This window comes from Carcharodon carcharias, chromosome 2 (genome assembly GCF_017639515.1).
Source record: "Carcharodon carcharias isolate sCarCar2 chromosome 2, sCarCar2.pri, whole genome shotgun sequence".
Lineage (NCBI taxonomy): Eukaryota > Metazoa > Chordata > Chondrichthyes > Lamniformes > Lamnidae > Carcharodon > Carcharodon carcharias.
Genome location: NC_054468.1, coordinates 172,949,809 through 172,967,268, shown reverse-complemented (window position 1 = coordinate 172,967,268; position 17,460 = coordinate 172,949,809). Strand labels below are relative to the sequence as shown.

Genomic DNA, 17,460 nt, shown 5'->3' with positions numbered 1-17,460 from the left:
TCGTTGAAGCAGACGAAGATGGTTGGGCCTAGGACACTACCCTGAGGAACTCCTGCAATGATGTCCTGGAGCTGAGATATTGGCCTTACCAACAACTACAACCATCTTCCTTTGTCTTTGGTATGATTCCAACCAGAAGTATGTGAAAGTATATGAAAATGTTCTATCATGTGTTTTAGTGTTCTCCTGGCTCCTGCACCTTCGAGCATGTGACTCCTTATAAAATAAATTCTCTCCTGCAAGCTATCTGTAGGCATATTATGGGAGATTTACTATTACTAGAACGTTGCCAAGCCAGTCTAAAGGTTGAAGTAACATTTGAAATATATATTGACATTATAAATTTACTTCTGGCAAAACAACAACAAATATAACTGCTAAAAGACATGTCACTTTTATTGAGCAAATTTTAAACTACTGTTTAAACTGTTGCTGTTACAATGACAGAAACCAGATTCATTTCAAAAGGATTAATTTTATTTTGGAAATTTCCTCTCCATTGAAGGCATATATTTTTTATTGGTGTACAGCTCCAGAGATTTTTCATCGTTTGATATAAGTAGCCATTATTTACACGCCAACCCTGACAGTATCATAAGGCATTGCACTTGCACTTCCTTCACTTTAGTCTACTGCATTCGTTGCTCCCAATGCGGTTTCCTCTACATTGGAGAGACCAAACGCAGACCGTGTGACCGCTTTGTGGAATACCTTCAGTCTGTCCACAAGCATGACACAGACCTCCCTGTCGCTTGCCATTTCAACGCTCCACCCTGCTCTCATGCCCACATGTTCGTCCTTGGCCTGCAGCAATGTTCCAGTGAAGCTCAACACAAACTGGAAGGACAGCATCCTATCTTCCAACTAGGCAACTTACAGCCTTCTGGACTGAATATTGAGTTCAACAATTTTAGATCATGAACTCTCTTCTCCATCCCCACCCTCTTTCCAATTCCTTTTTTTTCCCCAATAATTTATATAGATTTTTCTTTTCCCACTTATTTCCATTATTTTTAAATGTATTTCCATTCATTGTTTTAACTCTACCTTTTAGCCTATTTCGATTCCTTCCCTTCACCCCTCCCCAACCCCACTAGGGCTATCTATACCTTGCTTGTCCTGCTTTTTACCCTTAATTAGCACATTCCTTACATAATATCACCACCTTCAACACCTCTTTGTCCTTTTGTCTATGACATCTTTTGGCTATCTCCACCTATCACTGGCCCTCTATCCAGCTCTACCTTCCCCACCCACCCCCCCACTTAAACCAGCTTATATTTCACCTCTCTTTTATTTTTCCTTAGTTCTGTTGAAGAGTCATACGGACTCGAAACGTTAACTGTGTTCCTCACCGCAGATGCTGCCAGACCTGCTGAGTTTTTCCAGGTATTTTTGTTTTTGTTTTGGATTTCCAGCATCTGCAGTTTTTTGCTTTTATCTTAGTATCATAAGGCTATTCAGTCCTAAGTGAAGTCACAGGCAAGCCCAATTATGCAAAACATATTAAGTGGGCAGCAGCTTGTAAGCCCCATAGAAATGTGAGTATCTACTGCTGTCAGAATTAAACTACATTTGCTGCAGTTTTAAAATGTAAAAGCACGTTTTGAAAGCTTTAATAAAGTAACCATGCTGTATCAATTTGATCCCAGACAATGAATTATGAGACTATCAAAATGTCCTAGTGCATTTTATAATAGTAGTCAAAAGGAATCCAATATTTTCAAATATACTAAAAATATAATTCCGTATTTTTATACTATATTAGTGAGAACAAAATTAAAATGATGTAAAGTGAATTTTTTTTTAAAGTTGTGATTTTCAGCTTTACCATACATTTAAGGGTCAACATGCTGAAAATGTTAAGATCATTTACATTTGTACAGTACTACATTACTATAGCAATCATGTGCTTTTACAGATAGAAAAACTCCATAAAAATCTATGTTAATATTATGGTACCTGAAACAGTTTGATTGCTTTTAACATATTAGTTAGTGAAGGTACTTGTTTTGATATCTCTAATCTCTGAAGAAACAAAAAAAAGTGAATCTACTACATTCCTAATATTCATAAAAGCAAAATTCAGCAGAATTGTAACTAAAATATGTCCCAATCATTTGCAAAAATGTATTTTGGCAATAACTGTAATGAATAATTAGACCCACCTCAATGTTAAATTGTTGGGTCTTGGACAGAAATCTATTTGTGCCTTCTACCACCCCATCCCCCTTCTGCACCCAAGAGTTCACTTAAACTTGTGTCTAATTTTCAGAATCCAATTCAAAGAATCAAAGTGGAGAAAATGTTTTTTGCAGTGATAATGTTCTTCCCCATGAGGTATTTAACACCATGATTCAGTATTGAATAAATGTATGAAATCTAATGGAAGGGTATAAATATTTTTAACTATAATTACAGAAAGCTTGGTTTGAATCTTTTTATTATCTGCAGTCACTTTTAAATTCAAAGGAAGATCCACATCTGCTGCACGAGTACTGCTCTCTCCTTTATTTTCCCTACTTTTAATTACAAGTGGAGATGTAGTTTGAGTCCTGCAAAAATCTTGATCTTCAATACTACTGGGATCCCATGAGCCAGATCTTTAATATTGTGTGCTGACAGCAGCTATGGTTAACAACATGCCTTCAACATAAAAATATGTTGAGACCATTGCACCATATGCATTATCAGATAGATCACCAGCATCTAGGTGCACATTTAGTCTATTTTAATCATGTTTAACAGATATTTAACCTGTCACTAGGATCTAAAAATGCAACACATCACAACACATTCAGCATTTCAAATTGTGGTTGGTCAATTCTCCAGGCCAGAGTCAGATTTTGCAATATTCTTTTCCACAGACTGTTATTTCTAAAATCTTGTTATGTTCAAAATGGCTTCTGCGTGGATCCACTGAATAACATTCACCATCTTTCAAAGTAATGCCTTATGAAGTGCAGTCATTATGTAAATGCTGGTCTTTTTATTGGCCTGTATTCCAAACAGGCTGGATACATCATGAACATATTTTGTCCATTTAGTCATTTTACTGGACAGACTTTATATTAATAGTGCAATTTAATTAAATTCAAAAACTCTTCAGTTCTTGGAGTAATCAAGTTTTAAAATCCTGGATCCCAGGAGATATTTTGTTGGATTTCTTTTTCTTCATAGCAAATTATTTCATCACCAAGCTTGAAATCAATTTCTTTATCCAAGCTGAGGCCACATTCCATCCCTGTCTTCACAACTGGAACATCGTTCTTGAGTTGTTTGAGAGAAGTGAGAAAACCTGAATGGAGGGGAAAATGTTGTTATACTACAAACTTGTATATTTCCATTGATAATAAACACTCACATAGCATAAAACACTTGAAAATATATGCAACTTCTAACTTGTCAGTCCTTCTTTCCTTACTGCCTTTCCTCCTAGCCTCCATTCTACCATCATTATCATGGCTACACAACACCCTCTGTTCAATAGAGCAGTCAAACAACCTTCTCCGCCCCTACGACCAACTGTAGTTGCTTCTGATGACAGGTTTTTATTTTTGTTAGTTTTTTGAGTTTCTTTCCATTTTATGGACCATTCCAGGGTCTTAGCGAGTTGCTGAATGATGCTCTTGCTACTTTCTATCTTGTTGGAATTACTGCAGGTACACTGGGAAATAATTTGTTATTAAGGGGAATATTGGTAGATGGTGTATCCATAAAATTGTGCAAAATTTATAGAAATGAAATACTTGTAAAGGGGCATTCTGTAAGCTGGTTTCCAAGTAACAAAATTTTGTCTGAAATAGCAGTTTTGTATGTTATAATACACAGAACTGTACAAGAGGAAAACATGCCTCTCCACAAAATATGTCCATCACGAATGAGCTTAAACTTCATCTTTCTGTGCAATTGACCCTTCTGCACTCTGCACCCTGCTACAGGAATTTTCTCTTTTCCTACTGTCACGTGGAAGAGTGCCAACACAGATGCCGTTCCTGAAAGTGAAACAAACAGTATTAATGAACAGTGAAAACTGCTTCTTGTTAAATACACATCTTAGTTAGTTAAAAATCGGCCATACATAAGGTCACATTTACAACATATATACAAACAAATGAGTTTAAAATGCTGCATTTGACAAAGAATATCCAATCATTTTGAGACAAAACATACCTATTATATTTTCTTCAAGTGCTGCTGGCAACTTGCCACTCAGTTCATCCTTGAGGTCATCAATAAGTTTGTAGATAACCCTGTGCAATTTGATTTTTATTCCTTTCTTGGTAGCCATCTGTTGTACTTCTTTGCTGGCATTTACATTAAAACCATACACCAGACCTAAAAGTCCAAGAAGAGTGTTGTTTTTCTTCAAGTCATATTCCACGTATGGCTTGCAATGGCAGATGTACAAATAATTATATAACTATCCCCTATCCTACCCCAGATTTCTACGTCAATTGGAAAGGTGAGAGTAAATGGTTCTCAACAATCAGTTCTCAATAATGTGTGTACACATTCTCTGCAGCAGAGAGATTAAAAAATGATTCATTTGGGGATGGGGAGCGGGGGTGGGGGTGTTAATGGTTGAGTTCATGTCCATCAGTTTGGATAAGGAAGAAACTCCATCTTTCAAAAGGATCTGAACCAATTAAATGGATGGATTTAGGAAGTACATATGATTTTTAATGTCTATAGATATTCACACACAAAGTTTGATAGGTCAAGTGAAACTTACATGTTTTATTCTTATTTGTTCTTGAAACATTTCATGATGTAAATCTGTTGACATGTTATCTATATAATTCTGGGCCTTGGGCCTCACACAGAGTTCAGGCCGAGCGGTTGGACTTCAGTCCCTACCATGGCTATCTTTAAGGGGGAGGTGATGGACTACTGAGAACTTTATCGTTGTTTATAATGTTGTATCTTTTCCTACCCCTTACAGGCAGAGCTCGTTTCACTTGCACTTACTTGCTTGCCGGTCGGAAAAGCAATTTAGAAAAGCAACATTTCTACTCCAGGACTGGAGATTACCATCATTCATCACCCATAACACTTAGCGATTAACAATGGCGAGCCCCTCAGGACCCCTTGCAAGCAAGGAATGGAGAAGTGACTTGGAAAGCCGCATCTTCAAAGGTTCCTGGACTGATGACTTCTTCATTATTGAGAACAACAGGTCCATAATGTGCCTGATATGTCAGGAGAAGATAGCTGTTTTCAAGTAGTGCAATATCAAACGACATTACATTTAGAAAACATGCTGGCAATTTTCACTGACCCGGGGGTCAGGTCAGAATCGACCGAGTGAACTCAATGAAGCAAAATATCATCAAGCAACAATCTCTCTTCAAGGCTGCAAACCAGAGTTCAAAGATTGACCAAGGTTAGCTTCTTGATAGCCAAAGCAATAGTCAAAAGAGGGATTTCAGGGGGCACTGCGACGAGATGAAGCTCCATTTGGAACTAATGCCCCTGATGTGTTCCAGGTGGAGCTAATTGAGGTGTAGAATGACAGTGTCCCGAAGACAGCTTTTGCATGACCTTCTGACATTTCACAGGTATTATGTTCCCTCTGATTCTTACGCAAACCTGTCAAGGTATGCCCGTTACTTCTTTGCATTGTTTGGCAGCACTTAGTGCTGCGAACAGGTTTTTTCAAGAATGAAAACCATCAAATCAAAATCAAAATCACTGCTGACAGGCAGACATCTATCCAGAATGCATCAGCACCTCAAGTGCATGGCCAGATATTGATTTCTTGCAAGCAAAAACAATGCCAGGTGTCTCACTGAATCCACGCTCACTGTGCTGTGGAAAAGGTAAGGCGATAAATAAGTCTTCTCATGTAAACCTTGCTCATAAAGATGCAGATTTCGGTCGCTCGAGATAAATTTCAAATCATTTGGTTGTTTTCCTTTCCTCCCAGAACTTGCGCACAGAGACCCATGTGATTGAGGAAAGAATGGAAATGTGATCCCTCATGCGAAGAGGATGGACAAGAATACAAAATCAGGATCACTCCTGACAGGCATCAGGTTTGGGATACTCCACGGCGCTACATCAAGTGGCAAGGCAGGCACTGGCTTCTTGTGCAGGCAAAAACAAGGGCAGATGGCTCAATGAATCAGTGCACAATGGGCAGAGAAGGTAAGGTGTTAAACTGGTCTTCTCATTTGAAGCCTATTCATAAAGGTGCAGATTTTTATTTGGATTCGTGGCAGGATAAATTTCCACCCACCTGATTCTCTTCCCTTTTCTTCCCAAAACGTGTACACCGGCCCCTGCAAGTGAGGAAAAAAGTGTTCCCTCACGCAAAAAGGCTGGACAAGAATACAAAATCAGGATCACTCCTGACAGACGGGTATCAGATCTGGGATACCACATGGTGCTACATCAAGTGAATGCAAAATATCCTACTGAATCAGTGCTCAATATGGTGCTGAGTAAATAAGGCGATAAAGTTCCGTAGGGATCGTTCCCTCCGGGATACCCTGGTCCACTCCTCCATCACCCCATACTCCTCAACACCCACCTATGGCACCTCCCCATGCCCACGCAAAAGATGTAACACCTGCCTGCCCCTTCACTTCCTCTCTCGTCACCGTCCAAGGGCCCAAACATTCCTTTCAAGTGAAGCAGCATTTCACTTGCATTTCTACCAACTTAGTCTACTGTATTCGTTGCTCCCAATGCTCCCAATTCGTTGCTCTACATTGGAGAGACCAAACGTAAACTGGGCGACCGCTTTGCAGAACACCTGCAGTCTGTCCGCAAGAATGACCCAAACTTCTCTGTCGCTTGCCATTTTAACACTCCACCCTGCTCTCTTGCCCACATGTCTGTCCTTGGCTTGCTGCATTGTTCCAGTGAAGCCCAACGCAAACTGGAGGAACAGCACCTCATCTTCCGACTAGGCACTTTACAGCCTTCCGGACTGAATACTGAATTCAACAACTTTAGGTCTTGAACTCCCTCCTCCATCCCCACCCCCTTTCTGTTTCTTCCCCCTTCCTTTTGTTTTTTCCAATAAATTATATAGATTTTTCTTTTCCCACCTATTTCCATTATTTTTAAATATTTTTAAATCTTTTTAAATCTTTTATGCTGCCCCCACCCCCAGTAGAGCTATACCTTGAGTGCCCTACCATCCATTCTTAATTAGCACATTCGTTTAGATAATATCACCAACTTCAACACCTATGTGTTCTTTTGATGATCTGCTTCTATCACTGCTTGTTTGTCCCTACAACCACAGCACCCCCCACCACTTCTCTCCCCCCACCCACATCCCCCCACACACCTTAAACCAGCTTATATTACACCCCTTTCCTTGGATTCACCTAGTTCTGTTGAAGGGTCATGAGGACTCGAAACGTCAACTCTTTTCTTCTCCGCCGATGCTTCCAGACCTGCTGAGTTTTTCCAGGTAATTCTGTTTTTGTTTTGGATTTCCAGCATCCGCAGTTTTTTGTTTTTTTATATATATATATATATATATATTTATTAAGGCGATAAAGTTAGTCTATTCATCTGTAGCTTGTTCATAGAGATGCAGATTTGTGTTGTCTGAAGTAACAGCAAGAAAAATTTCCATTCCTCTGAGCCTGTTTCCTTTTCTTCTCAAAACTTGCAGAACACTCCCCAAGCAAGAGAAATCTTGAAATGTAGCTCCCCAAGCAAAATGGTTGGACAAACCTGATATAAATGAATCCAGTATTGATTCCACTAAGGAGTATTTTTGGTACTATGAACTTTCTTGGACAATATAAAAACTTAAAGCACAGGATTCATCCCTGCATGACACAAGCATTACTGCAATAAGCATCAAAAAAATCAGGAGGATTTCAGCAATGGGAAATGAAAGATTTTTGTCAGGCAATGTCAGTCACTCCCAAGTTAGATATAGCATGCCCAAATGCAAAATAAATCTCCCTTTATTCTGTTTCAACAACAATAAATTACCTACTTTATAGGATCATCTTCCTTCCTCAAATGATTTGAATTCTCTACACATCATAAAAGTAAAAGCAAGCTTAATGGGTTCAGGGGAAACCACTCAGCATGCACATATAATATTTTTGCACTACAGATAGGTGGTGTTATAAATAGTCTCCCTTTCCATTGTATAAAGCCCCGGAGAGGGGGGACAATAACTACTCATCACCAACTACAAATTCCTGCAAGATCTAAAAGAATGGCTGGTGGAATCATGGTATATGGAGGATGCAGAGCATACAAATAAGGAATTCTACACAGGAAGTAAGCAACTGTCCTTCAGTAAACTTCTTCATATACCAAGAGAATATATCAAAGTATTTAGGAGTTATCTGCATATCCCTGATAACCTTTGCAGATTTCCATAAGACGTTATGGTGTGCAATACCCAAATTTGAGAGGATTAATCCTTTTGTCAACTTTCAAATACTATCAATCAGTACCGGGTTAAGAGGTGTACAAGATGCACAGCAGCAACTTGCTGAAGCATTTTTGATAGCACCTCCCAAACTCATCACCTAGAAAGACAAAGACAGCAGACGCATGGGAACACCACTTCCAGATTCCCTTCTAAATCACGCACCAACCAGACTTGGAACTATATCATTGTTCCTTCATCATCGCTTAGTTAAAATCCTGGAACCTCTTCTCTAAGAGCATTGTGGGAGTACGCTCACCACACAGACTGCAGCTTTTCAAGAAGGCAGCTCACCACCACATTTTCAAAGGCAATTAGAAATAGGCAATAATTGCTGGCCTTGTCAGTGACACCCACATCCAATGAATGAATAATTTTTTAAAAATATATCAAGATATAGTTGCTTATTAGATAAAAACAGTGCAGAATGCAGTCAGCTGTCCATTTCTATATTGACTGCTTGGTCAGTCAGTAGCTTGCAATAGGTCTTTGCCATCAAAGGAAACAAACAACAGTCAAGACTTCCTAAACTGCTTCATGCAAAAGATATAAAAGCTGATGTCTACGGACATCTACACCCCAAGGAGAAGCCTTGCTCCCATTCACATATAAGCTGATAGAGCAATAATTAAGTGTTTGTAATGAAAGAAGCATTATTTTTATCAAATTGGCTACAGTGTGAATGGATTTGTTTAGGGAATTGAATACCTTGGGCAGCATATTACAGGGGGGAGGTGGGGGGGGCAGACGGAACGCCGCCCCCAACCCTACAAGCAAAATGGTTTGGAGCTGACCTACTCCTCGCCAGCCCGCCTGGCAGACTAAGTTGTAGCAGTTGTGGGTCTCTTGCCCCTCACTGGGGAGGAGGTTCCGCCCTTGGGAGCTGCCGGCAGCTCCATCAGTCCCAGCAGCGCCAAGAGCGTATTGGTGGCTGCTGCCAGGACTGCAAGCAGGCCCAAGGAGAAGGTGCATGGATCCCCGGAGCAAGCTCAGTCTGGGGTTATGGCAGGGAGGGTTTGGGCAATTTAGAGAGGGGGGTATTGTGTTTTATATAGCAGGTGGATAGGAAGAAAGGAGGGGTGTTCAGCCCTCTAATGTTCTAATTCCCTCAGCCTAGCTTCCAGTTGCAGCCTGAACTCCACAAGTGTCTTCGATTCCACCATCCACCTGGCAAGTCTCATCAAATGTAAATTATCCTTTGAATAACGATTTTTCTAAGATTTGTTTTCAATGTTACTGTTCACTCATTTAAAATTTGTGTTGTTAATCTACTATCTGACTAATATCTGACTATCTGACTTAACAGTAATATTCTGGGTTCATTTTATTTATGTAATTTCATGCTTTATATAACTCAGTGAAGTTAACATTTTTCTTTCTCAGCACTGTTAAGACTAAGATTATTAATCTTTCATCAATTTTCATTCCACCAATCCAGGCTGGAATTGAATTTAGGTCCTGTTAATAAAGAGGATAGAGCAATAACCATAGCATCACTTTCCTCCATACACATTTCTGGCCATCTACAGTCAGGACATCATTGCATAACCCCACTGACATCTTACACAGATGTACAATCAGATTTTAAAAGAATTACAGTTCTATAAATGTTCCAGGAATCAACGTAAACCTGGCTAAGTGGGATCTGTCTTTTGCTTTCCCACTGGGTGTCCGGGGGTGGGATGCATGGTGCAAAATCAGAGAAATACCAATTTTTTACATTTCCTAAGAGGTATAAGGCAAAAACTGGGGAAGAAAATCTCCAACATAACACCTCAGCTACATTGTGATTACAGGAGAAATAGCAGATGAAAACTAATTAAATTTATTAATAGAAATCAAAATGGAACTCTTACCTGAAAAAATCTCTGCTGAAACAATATCATTTTCACTGATATCGCCAACACCAAAATGAACCAGTTTGAGTTTACATTGTTCATCAGCATCATAACCATCTAGGATATTTAGAATGGCTTCCACAGAGCCATCAACATCACCTAAAGGGGAACAAAATACACCTTTAAAATATTTAATCACCATTTCAGTTTACGTTTCTAAGCTTGCATTTATAACCAAAACAGAAAACATGCTAACAATGGATAAAGCAAAAAGGAAAGAAAAATATTCCCCATCTCCAGAACAAACCCTAGCTTCATCTGACATCAGATGGATTGAGACTGTGTGATAGTGACCTAGTAGCCCATCCATCCTTTGAGCCTTCTGGGAGGAAAAATGCCAACAATGCACAATATGCAGAATTTAAAGCAATCAAGAATCCAACATGATTATACTGCACCAGTGAAGCACATCATTATCATTAAGTTCACCCAATGAGAAGTTAGGTTATACAGATGAGGAAGGCCGCAAGTGCTTTCCCCATCTAACTGGGATTATGGTGGGGCTGCAATAACTGGCCTTGGATTAAGGAGGAAAAATATTGAGGACTTTGGAACCCCCACTTCTGGAAGAATACACGGGTGTTGGACAAGGACATGATTAGATAAAAACAAAAAAACTGCAGATGCTGGAAATCCAAAACAAAAACAGAATTACCTAGAAAAACTCAGCAGGTCTGGCAGCATCAATGGAGAAGAAAAGAGTTGACGTTTCGAGTCCTCGTGACCCTTCCACAGACTTGGCTGCAATATCAGCAGTACTCAATAGTCTGCCAACATTCACTATTGAAGATCATCCACACATGACACTCGAGCAAGGTGTCAGATGACATTCATACTTTAATGAGAAGTCAATGCCTTCAAGATCACATACAGCTCCACTATCGATAGTTTTGGACCCAGAGCTGCAGTGCAAAATGGTGTATAGGATTATATATGGCTATAACCCCCAGGTTATGGTGGTGGTGGGAGTGGGGGCGGTGGATGATGGGGGCATAGCACAGAACAACATATTAGCACATATTCATTTACCTTTTACTATTATTGGAAGTGAAAGCTCATCTATCTCAGTCCTCTCTTTAGGCCTTGTTGCCATTAGATGTTTATTGGCCTTGTACATAGCCGATTTTCTCTGTCTCCAGTTCATGCTACTAAAGCTCTCCCGCTCCTTTTTGTAAGTCTCATAGTGTTCCTTCTGTTTTGCTTCAATCACCTCAAGGTCGTCTTTATTTTTTTCTTGTGTCTCAACATACTTCCTCCAATCTAAAACTTCTCTGGCCCTTTGCTGCACAGCCAAGAAGGCCAATTAGAAAAGCGAATCATGTTTTAGCAGATAACTGTACAAGAGGCATACATAGGAGAACAAAAAACCTATTCTAAGAAGTCTTAATCTATTGTGAGAGTAGACATATTACAAGAACTAAGATCCATCCCTTTCAACTATTTTGACTTGCTGGATAAAAACAACATTCTCAGTACTGATAGATGCTCCCACATATCTACTGCAAAGATGTTCACAGTGATCAGATTAAATGCAGGGATCTAGCCTATTGCATTTAAGCACTTTTGTTTATATATTTCATATGAGCATATCCTTGTGTAATGGCTCATAGGATATATGCATCATTCATTTTGAACCAAAGAGCTGTAAGAAACTTGATATTTTGATGTAGCCACTGACATCAGATTATGAATTGCAATAGTAACCATTATTTACTGTACACAATATTAGAATTCCATACCTCTGATTCCACTTCAAGAATTTCATCTCCAGCAGATGGAAGTTCCTTCCAACCAACTATCTCCACTGGGGTACTTGGTCCAGCAGTTTTCATTGGCTTATTATTCTCATCAAACATTAACCGTACCTTAGCCCAGCTCTTCCCTGCCACCAGCACACAACCTTTCGTTAAGGTTCCGCGTTGGATAATTGCTGTGGTGACTGGTCTATCAAAAGAAAGGTATTTAGTCCAGTTTAATAAATTTCCAGTAATGGATAGGAAAGAAATATTTTCATTTATACAGTACTTTTGATGACGATAGGTCATCTCAAAGCACTTAACAGCCAATTAAGTATTTTTGAAGTATGGTCATTGTTGTAATGCAGGGAAGGTTGCAGCCAATTTGTCCTAAAGCTAGGTCCCACAAATAGCAACATGATAATGACTACATAATTTGTTTTTAGTGATGTTGGTTGAGGAATAAATATTGGCTTGGACAGCAGGGAAAAACCCTCTGCCTTCTTTGAAATTGTGCCATGGGATAATTTATCTGAAAGCTTGCACTTCCAACAGTGCAGCACTCCCTCAATACTGCACTGAAGTGTCAGCTTAGATTTTATTGCTCAAGTTACTAGAGTGGGACTTGAACTCACAACCTTCTGACTGAGAAGTGACAAAGCAATCACTAAGTCATAGCTGACAATACATAAGTGGTTATCTCTTCAAAGATGATTGGATCATCAAAAAATGATCAAGCCTTCTTATGCACTATTTGGTCTGCTGAACCCAATGCTCATAGGTTTTCCCTCACTATGTACAATAATGTGACTGGCACAGAAATTGAGATGTTGCCATTTTTTGGATTGCTGCTCAAGGAAAGTAATGCTGCAGTGATGACTAGGACAACACAGAAATGGATAAACCAGGAGATGGTTCATCTTCGAGGTTTATCCATTGCCATGTCCTTCCAGTCATCACTGAGGACATAGTATGCCTTCAACTCGTTTTTCCAAAGTATTTTATACAGTTCATTTTGCCCAACTAAAAATATTGACCATTTTTAGCCAAAACATGTTTTTGAACCTTCGAAATTTTGTCATTCAAAAGATCACTTTGACAACACTTTGTATTGCCTTTTCATAGGATTTCTAGGTTAATGATCTAGACTTGACATAAGTTGCACAGAATTGCTTCCAGAAGACATGTCAAGTCATTTCAATAGTGTCTGTTTTACATCAATGCCTCAGCTCCTCAAAAAATTGAAAGTACTAATGACTTATAAACCTTTGGCTTGGTTTTCAAGAACATTTAAATACAATACACTCCCAGTGGTATAACATGATCTTTATCACAAGACAAATCCAGGGAATTTCCAAGGGGCAGAAATTAAACCTCTAAATGGTATTTACTCATCTAAGCTGTTCGACATAGTTAGTTAATCTGGTCTATGGTGAGTTGCTAGCAATGTTTCCTCTTGCCAGTTTTATACTGCCAATTTTCTCCCCAGCTTCCTCTCCTGGAGGTATTGAATCCTTGCTGTTACATTTCCACGGATATCAGTTATGTTTCAGTACCTAATTCAAATAGCCATTATCAGTCAGGTGTGAACCTTCAGAGTGATGGCAGGCTAGTTGACACAGAGGGGTATCTCAGTTAAATTAATTCCTATCCTCATCTGATATCTATACATTCAACAAAGGCCTGGATTATGATGAAAAATAGCTGGACTCTTGCCTGCTTTTCCCTTCCCTAGACCACAGGAAAACCGATTTAGTGAGGTCAGATTTACAGGATTTTGACTGGTCCAAAGTACGCCACTATGCAAAACATGTTTGACTGGAAGCTACCCTACAGTAGTAAAGTCAATTCACTTCCATAAGCCAGAAAATGTTCAATCTGATATCTAACTTGGAAAGATTGGTGGGGCAAAATGTTTTCTAGTTAAAAATTGCTGGGCACAATCTTACCAGCCGCTTTGGTCGCAGACGTGGGACCACATGTGTCAATGGCACATTGGGTCAGCCACCTGATGTGCTCCCACCTCCAGCGAATTTTGCTGGAGGCAGGTGAACAATGGAAGCAGCTACCCAGACGCCAGTGTTGGGCGGCCAATGAATGCCTAATAACTGGCCACTTGAGGCCAGTTTAGAAATGCTGCCTGGATCCTCCTGGCAGCAAACAGGCCTAAGCTGCAGGCAAAGCCCATCCCTGGAGAATATCTCCTGGCAACTAGCAGGGGCTAGCAAGGCCTCTTGTATTTATCCCTCCCTCTCCTGGTGCCACTTCTGCCACAGGACCACAGAGCGTCTGGTCCCCATCCACAATGATGGCTTGGCAGCTGCAGCCACAAATAATTATTAAATTTTCTGACACCTTGAAGCGCCTTTGTGTACTGCCTGCCGCAACAGTGTCCACCTCACCTGGTGGGGCTGTTGGCAAAACTATGCTGCAGGAACTCCCACTCACCAGTCTGGTGCATGTTCTGCCTGCCGCCCTTAATTAGATGATGCTCCTGGAGGCAACCTCCTAATTGGCCACATCCGGTAACATCATACATGCATATCAGGCATCACCAACAGGTTCAGGACTCAGAAAATCTTTAAAGAAGTTAAGAGTCCACCCACTATTACTCATACCCTCTTCTGATCCGGATGAATGACAGAGAAAATTTTGGCCATTATCAGAAGTAAAATTAATTTTCAAGTCCCAAGCATATAAGCATTAAGTATTCTAATGCTCAACAATTAGCGGAGTTAAGATTTCTTTAATGAATGTCCATCTACAGCTTAGAAGGCAATCTATTCCAAGCTTCAATCGCTTCAAAACTATTTTCTGAGAGGTGAGAAAACACAGCTTGATGTAATTCTTTCTCCAGTCTCAGTGCTGCTTTTTAGGGATGTGTCTGGCTTCCACTCAACACCAACTCATGAGGTTGGGCACCTTAAAAACAGGAGGATTTTAGAAATGAATTTAGATCCCATCACTACATGCTGTCTGGATTAGGTTTAAATTATTTGAGGAACTTAGTGGTGAGACAGTGATTTGCTTGATATGAAAATTCATTGCAAATATACGGTAAGTAAAAGTATTATTATACAGTGTATTTAAGAGAACAATTTATCTACATATCAATCTTGGATATAGTGCTGAAAAATCAAAGACTCAATTTTTTCTTTACTAATATGTTACAAAATATTAATGCTACAATTTGGCCAACTTTTATTTATGATGTTTTAGGAAGTACATTACCAATTTACAAAGACAGTAAGCGTAACATCATTAACTTACTCACCCTTTTCCTTTATCATTCCGACATTCAATAACAGTACCCTCAACAGGTCCTTTACAATCTGCTTTCAACTCCAGCACTTCCGACAGAGCAATAGTAGCCTCAGCCAAAGCCATCAAGTTGTCTCCCTAAGAAATGTTTACATTATATTACAACTTACAGACAAAAGCATATACAATTCCAGAAATCCAAATGCTTCCATTTTACCTTTCAAAGGAACAGTCTATTATTGCTATAAGCATATAAACTAAACTAGTTGTGCCAGAATTGGAAATACGTACTCTCATGTTTACAAGAATGGGTTATTTCATAGCAATGGATGATACATTGCTTGAGTAACAGGCAAATAAATGGGATTTATCCTCTTACTCTAAACTGTTTCACTAGATTTGCCTAATTAAAAGACAATAATAAGATGACACAGCATGTTAGTGACAAAATGGTAGGGTCGAGGCACATATTCTGCAGATGGAGAGTTCTTAATTTCAATCATGCTGTCTGGAAAGCTACTGAGCAGAGTTTTAAGGTGGAAAGAGATGAGATTTTAAAAAATCAAACTAGATGTTAATTCTTCCCAGACTGCTTTCATTGACTGCAAATGGCTGATTCAACAGTGAGTAGTTCTGAGTAAATGACTTGGTTGTCAGTCTTTTTTTGTCCTTTTTGACTGTGTAGCACTAAGGAACCCAATGCTGGCAGGTAGAACATGTTTGAACAAATGTGGTAGATGTGATAAAGTTACAACATTCAGCTGGAGCAAATGAAGGATGCCATTGAAAAGAATTACCTTGAGGGCTGAAACATTTATGGACTGAACATCACCACCATACTCTTCACAAATCACATCATAGGCTAACAATTCTTTCTTTACTTTTTCATGATTTGCCTCTGGTGTGTCACACTTATTTATTGCCAGAATTATCGGAACTGCAACGAGAACAGTTAAAATTAGATGGGAATAAATAATATGGTGCGAGATTCAAAGATATTTGGAAATCTACGAATAAAACATTTTCATTATTTCCTATTTTTGGACCATCAATTTCCATAACCTATTATTCATTTACACTGACTAAAAATGAAACCTTTTTTCAGTTAGGTTTGGTTAACTGCAGAAGAATGTCACTAGATCCAGAATCAGGTGATTTAAAGAGTTGCACTTCAAATTGGTACCGAGCAAATTAATGAATATACTAGACCCATTTCCACTTGAACTGAAACAGACTGTGCAATGCTATATATAAAGAATCAAATGATCTTTATGGTTGGGGGGCACAGGTGGGTTAATTATGCAATGTTAATAAACAGATTTGCTAATTTCATTATAACTGGAATTGTTCCTTTCAGTTACATGGAAAATGATACGTGGCACAAACAGTTTTCAGTATCAGTGAGTTTTACTGTATTCAACAAAAGAGTTTCTAAAACACTACACTGGATCCACTTGTGCATTTTGCCTACTGTCATGGACAACAGGCGATGATGCGAAGGCTTCAGGAAACCTCATGTTGTACTTGTTGAGCCCAGGGGGCATAGAGATATTCGGCCAGTGGCTTGGAACCATTGAGGAGACGTAGCCAAGGAAGGGATGGGTTAATGAAAGTATCCTACACGCATCACACAGACCAGATGTAGGTGCCTGGGGCATGGGCCGGCAGACACAGACTCATGGAGATCAAAACATTCGACCCAGGACAACGGGTAATGTAGCTCACAACTGTACCTTGTTAACTACTGCTCAGATATTGTAACATATCAAGTCTTGCTTTTGCAGAAAAAAAATATAATCACTAATATATTTCATATTGAATCATTTGGAACTGAAGAGTCAAAGGGTTACTTGGCCAAAATCCAAGGACTTTAATATCCTACATTCCCTTTGAATACTTCTTTCATCTTTCTCTGTCTTTTTGTTCATTTTCCCCTCCTTTTGCTTCACCGTTGGTGTAAGCCTTTTGGATCCAACTGTAAATTTGATCTCAAACATTGTTGCCTCTCATTCCTTTCAGTTCCTTTAAAAATTTCCTCAAAACCTATTTCTTCAGTCAAGCTTGTAGAAATCTCTGCTAACCTTCCTTCCTAGCTCAATGTTCATTTTTCCTTATGCTCATCTGTAAATTGTCATGGGACAGTCTTTAT

At 39.3% G+C, this 17,460-nt stretch overlaps 1 protein-coding gene across 7 annotated transcripts in view; it reads right to left on the bottom strand.

The window, feature by feature from the left end:
* Window positions 1-2,716: 2,716 nt before the first annotated feature.
* Window positions 2,717-17,460, bottom strand: part of mtif2 (mitochondrial translational initiation factor 2) — a 65,613-nt gene continuing 50,869 nt past the window's right edge. For 6 of the 7 annotated variants that reach the window (XM_041182350.1, XM_041182335.1, XM_041182367.1 and 3 more), the window contains 8 exons: window positions 16,109-16,248; window positions 15,325-15,449; window positions 12,054-12,258; window positions 11,344-11,596; window positions 10,273-10,413; window positions 4,174-4,338; window positions 3,855-3,995; window positions 2,717-3,298 (listed from right to left, as the gene is read on the bottom strand). In XM_041182350.1, coding sequence (XP_041038284.1) covers window positions 3,129-3,298; window positions 3,855-3,995; window positions 4,174-4,338; window positions 10,273-10,413; window positions 11,344-11,596; window positions 12,054-12,258; window positions 15,325-15,449; window positions 16,109-16,248 — 1,340 coding nt within the window. In that variant the 3' untranslated portion in view covers window positions 2,717-3,128. The remainder of the gene's footprint in view (window positions 3,299-3,854; window positions 3,996-4,173; window positions 4,339-10,272; window positions 10,414-11,343; window positions 11,597-12,053; window positions 12,259-15,324; window positions 15,450-16,108; window positions 16,249-17,460) is intronic. The other variant, XM_041182376.1, reaches the window with a different exon arrangement.